General features: G+C 59.6%; 1 protein-coding gene across 1 annotated transcript in view; it reads right to left on the bottom strand.

The window, feature by feature from the left end:
- Nucleotides 1–5,300, bottom strand: part of KIAA0513 (KIAA0513 ortholog) — a 16,706-nt gene that overhangs the window by 7,557 nt on the left and 3,849 nt on the right. Inside the window, exons 4-7 of the mRNA XM_007468413.1 lie at nucleotides 2,789–2,859; nucleotides 1,396–1,600; nucleotides 668–708; nucleotides 149–227 (exon numbers count right to left, since the gene is read on the bottom strand). Coding sequence (XP_007468475.1) covers nucleotides 149–227; nucleotides 668–708; nucleotides 1,396–1,600; nucleotides 2,789–2,859 — 396 coding nt within the window. The remainder of the gene's footprint in view (nucleotides 1–148; nucleotides 228–667; nucleotides 709–1,395; nucleotides 1,601–2,788; nucleotides 2,860–5,300) is intronic.

The following is a 5,300-nucleotide window of genomic DNA, read 5'->3' as shown; positions in this document are numbered from 1 at the left end:
GCACGTGGGATCCTCCCGGACCGGGGCACGAACCCGCGTCCCCCGCATCGGCAGGCGGACTCTCAACCGCTGCGCCACCAGGGGAGCCCTGGCCTTCACTTCTGATGGAGACATGGGTGCTGGTGACACAGGTCGGGGGTGGCCTTACCAGATGGGCTGCTGCTTCAGGTGTGTGTACAGGTAGGTCTTCTCTCCCTTCCTCTCCACCTCTGGGCTGCACACAGTCACTGCGGGACGGGGAGGGAGCCTGAGCGAGGCAGACCACCCCCTCCGGCCCCGACCCCAGTGACCCTCCCAGCAGGCCCCGCATCATCCCCCAGGTCACACAAACGTACAGCGGAAACTCCATGGCACCTGCCCTGCGGCCCTCAGGCCTGGCCCTGAGGACTCCTCCCCAGGGAGGGTCCCGGGAACGGCTCCCCCACCGCTGGGGATACTGTCCTTGAGTCCCCTGGGAGGAGGAGTTGCTCCCCAGAGAGGAGGGTTTTCCATGGAAATTCGGTAAGCGGTTAGAGACCAGAGCAGAGCGCAGTAGGACAGCGTCCCCTGCTACAGGGGAGCTGGAGCCCCAGGCGTCCAGGGACCTGCGTCTCCCCGTGGGCCGGACTGAGGCCCCGTGGCGCTGCTGCGGCACCACCCGGCCCCGCGAGCACGGGCAGGCACTCACCCGTCTTCCGCGGCTTCTCCTGGGACTTGCCTTCTTTCTCCCTTGGGGAGAGAAACCATAGCAGTGACAAAACGACCCAAAGAACCCTGTTACATTGCTGAAACGGGATGATGCCTCATAACCAATGTGTAAATCGAAGGTGGGCTTCTCTGCAAACATGTTTACGAAATCAACGCCACGTGTACCAACTGCCAGTCTTTTAGAACTGAGATGTGCTGTTCAGGCTTCTTCGTGCCATTTTCTCTGAATCTAAGACTGTCCAGACCAGAGGAGGAATAAAGCCACGTGGCCTGGTTGTAACTGAGCCGTCGGAGGGGACGGCGGGGACCACAGGGTGCCCCTGCTTTGTGGAAGTCTCGGTTCCTGCACTGCTCTGAAGCGGCCCCGCTGCCCCGCGGGCCCCCGAGTGGCTGTGGGAACACCACTGCCCTGGGGAAAGCGGTTTCTCTCCCGGCAGCGGGAGGCGGGGTGCAGGGAAGGGGGTGTGACTTCCCTCCTGCCTACCGACAATTTCCGCACGCTCCTCTCCAGTCCTAGAAACACGGGCCCACCGGGAGCATCCCAGCACGTCAGCAAACGGAACGGCGTTTGGGAGCCCCAGAAAACCGGAGGGTGGGGAGGCAGCTGCCCCCCCCGGCCGAGGGCGCAGAGGTGCTCCCGTGACTGGGCCAGGGTGGCCTCCTTGTCTCACCCGCGGTCGGGGAGGGACGCACGCAGGCGGCACTCACGCGCGTCTCCTGGCCAGGGGCCCCTCGGGCTTGGCCTCCAGCCCGAAGAAGCCCTTGGCGCCCTCCGTCTTGGCCGACGTGCTCCTCAGGAGCCGCTCGGCCGCGCCTTTCTTCTCCGCTAACCAGGTATTGGCCGACCTCAAGTAGGAGTCGATGCCCCCGGCCGGCTTCTCCTTGAGCTCGGGGGGCAGCAGGCGTGGCTTCCCTGGGGGGAGGGGAGAAGAGCAGGGATGAGAGCCAACTGGAGCCTCGGGGCCGGGGCCACGCCCCTCCGCCACGGCCAGACACGGCGGCGGTGGGAAGCAAGAGGCTCTGGAGGCCCGTAGGCACTTGGGGGGGCGGGGCCCCTGCCCTCTCGGGCGGCCGCTGAGCACCTAGCGTGGACAAGTCAGCCAGGCGCCACCAGGGGCTGCAGAGGAAACAGGCAGGGATCCAGCCCCAAAGAAGCACCAAGTCCAGAGGGCGGGGGAGCGGCGCACACAGGGAGAGCGTAACGTACAAAGTGATGGAGGAAGACACAAGAGTCTCTCCTCGTGGAGGGAGGGGCCGTGCGGATTCCAGACGGCCTGGCTGGCACCTGGGCTGGTCCTGAAACAGGGAGCCCATTGGACGTGGGAGACGGTGAGAGGAGGGCAGCGAGGGAGAAAGAGGTATGTCCCTTCCTAAGGCTGGGCACGGACCGAGGCCCAGGCACCCCACGGGCCGAGGTGTCCCGCCCCAGATCAAAGGGCTCCATGCTAAGGCCGTCAGAGCAGCTGCTGCAACAGCGCAGAGCAGCAGGGAGAGGGTGGGCTGCTGAGGCGACGAGAGGATGAAGCTGAGCTGCAGAGGTAGGGGATGCGCCACAAGAGCCAGCCCACTGGCGCCTGCGCTGCCCTGACCCAGCTCCAGCCCGCAGGCAAGCCCTCAGCAACCCTCTCCTCAGGGCGGCCTGAACGAGTGCCAGTGGTCACAGCCCGAGGAGCTTAACACGGGGAGCCCCCAGCTGCCCCCAGCTGCGATGCACCAGGAGGCCCCAGGGCCACGAACCCGAAGAGATCAACCCGCACTCTGCCCCAGACCCCGGGCTGCTGCAGGTCACCCCCGTCCACAGCTGACCCTGTGTCACATTTGGTCAGAACACGAGACGATGTCCTGCGTCTACCCTGAAACGTCCTGCCCGTGTGTCTACTCTCTCGTGTCCTCCCAGCCAGGACCATCAGCCTCCTGACCCACACTGTGGGCCGTGCTTCACCTCCCGTTCTAGGGGTCTCCCTCCTCCTTGTTCCCGCCCTGATATCAGCTCCCTTTGTTTTCTGGATGCCTCGCAGCTTTGCCTTAAGAAATCCCCACGTGACGTGGCGCTGGAAGGTGACACGCCTGCCTTCCACGTAAGCTGCAGCCCGGGTCTCACCGATGTGATAGTAGGTGAAGCACATGGTCATGAGGTTCTTTGCAGGCCCGAAGTCGTCCATCTGGTGACACCTGAAATGGAAAGAGGGGTGACTGGCTAACGGATCCTTGCACCGGATTCTCTCTGCACGTTCCTGAGACAAGACTAGCGTGCTCCACAGACACCTCTAAGCTATTGCCTCGCTCCCCAGACACTCCAGAGGAGAAGCCGCAGAAAGAACTCCCCCGGCCTGGGAGCGGGTCTGATTTAGGGCACTAAGGCGCTCACCGTCCATCCGCCTGGCCTCCTTCACTTTCAAGGTGGAATAGCCAGGGCCCCACCCCAAGGAGCAGACCCGGAACTGGAGGTCGGGCCTCAGGTCTCAGGCTTAAACCGTTGGCACCCTCCAGCCCCTACTTCTCAGGAATGAGCAGTGCCTTAGATGATACCCGCCCCCCCCTCCCCGATGTGGGCAGCAGCAGAGTCACCTGGCAGGGGGGGAGGGGGGGAGGCCATGTGAAGATGTGGATTGCTGGGCCCACCCCGGAGTCTCTGGGTCAGCAGGTCTGGGGCAGGGCCTGAGAATGTGCATTTCTAACAAACTGCCTTGGGAAGCTGATGCTCTGAGGCTCCTGGACCAGGGACAGCACCCTGAGAACGACTGGGAATATGAACACCTACGTACCCTACACCACTTGCTGAAAATCAAATTAAAGTATTACGCGCCAGAACCTTTGCTATGCTAAAAGATGTCCTACAGATATAAAGGATTATCTTAATACTTACTATATTATATCACACTTACTATATTGAGAGTATGAGATATACATGGATCCATTCAATTTAGCAAACAAAAAAGGGGGGAAACACTTCAAAAAGAGGGTCTGTCTGCCACTAAGAATTTGTACTGTTACAGTGGCAAAAGCTACGGTGACGTGCACTGTGGCCCTGCAAATTAGAGAAGAAAATGAGGAATCGGCTAAATGCCCATCGACGGGGCAGGAGCCAAATTAATTGCGGAGCATTTGTACGTTCACGTATTAGAACACCTCACAGCTGTTACGGATGAAGCACTGAGTGCAAATGCACAGTACTGCCTTTTTATTTGCGGTACGCGGGCCTCCCACTGCTGTGGCCTCTCCCGTTGCGGAGCAACAGGCTCCGGATGCGCAGACCCAGCGGCCATGGCTCACGGGCCCAGCCGCTCCGCGGCATGTGGGATCTTCCCGGACCGGGGCACGAACCCGTGTCCCCTGCACCGGCAGGCGGACTCTCAACCACTGCGCCACCAGGGAAGCCCAGTACTGCATTTTCAGAAAAAATATCTATTTGCTGGTATGCGCTTTATTAAGATGGCTATCACTGAGAGACGGACCAAAAGTGAGAGAAGAGGGCGTGAAAGAACATCTCCTTTCCCTCTTAGGCTTCTGTGCCTCTCCATCCTGTTCCCTCACGTACTTTCCTTTCCTGTTTGGTTTTTCACCTTGGACTAGTGTTACTTAAAGAAAGAAAATCAACAGAAATTATCTAGACAGTGGGATGAGGGCCATTTTTGTTTATCTTTTTAACATAAAAATAATAAATCTAAAAAACTAAACTTCTGTAAGTTCTTCTTGTTTGCAACCACATAAAAAAATATACGCTCACAGACAAAGTAATGAAAGATTCTGTGTTTTGCCAGGGTTGGAACTTGAGGTTAACTACCCGCCCCCCACCACCTACCAGTTTGCTTATTTAAGGAAACACTGGAAGAAAAACTGAGAGTTAGATAAGCATGTTACCATGCGGACAGGCACCATCTACACAAAATACGGGCTCCTGAAAATTATGGATGCAAACGTCTGGAGGTCAAAGGGTCTTTGGGGCAGGAGACCACACCGACACCCGACCCCCTGGTGCTGTTTTACCGAAGCTCCCGAGGCAAGCAAGCGTGGGCCCTTGGCTACCTCAGCGAGGGCCTCTCGTCCCTCCACCCACACTAGCTCCCAGACCCAGATCCCCACCCCCACCCCTAGGGAGCACACCCTGAACTTGGGACATTCTGAGAGCAAGTGCAGGAAAAACAGGGGCTCCTCTCTTTTGGCCATTTTCCTCCAGTACATGCCCCGTGTTCGTGGGGGACAGAGAAAGTTGGGGAGACACCGAGACAGGGAATTAAAGTCAAGAGAGCAGCTACATTTCTGTTGGGAGAAGGGGAAGGAATAGGAAAGGAGGGGTTTTCAGGCCTGGAAGGACACAGGGACACAGAGACGTGGCCACGGCCTAAGCCAGGGGACCAGGACCTGCTCTGAGGCCACACTGAGGTGAGGGGGGAGAGCGGGCTCAACCGAAGATCAGATCAGGGTCAGAGCACTCCCCCCACCCCCATGATCCCCCAGGCAGACACGGCCGCTCCGGTTCACGCTGCAGAGAGCGCGTCCGGCTCTGATGCACGACGGGATGTAGGAAGAGAGTCAGGAGTCCTAGAGACGTGCGTGGGCCTCAGCAGGAGGAGCCCCTCGAGGCAGGTGGCCGCCGCCCCCCCCCCCCCGCC

The sequence above is a fragment of the Lipotes vexillifer genome, unplaced genomic scaffold, assembly GCF_000442215.2.
Source record: "Lipotes vexillifer unplaced genomic scaffold, Lipotes_vexillifer_v1.1 scaffold23, whole genome shotgun sequence".
In the NCBI taxonomy this organism is placed as follows: Eukaryota; Metazoa; Chordata; class Mammalia; order Artiodactyla; family Lipotidae; genus Lipotes; species Lipotes vexillifer.
The sequence above is the reverse complement of the archived record's forward strand: the minus strand, read 5'-3'. Positions and strand labels throughout refer to the sequence as shown.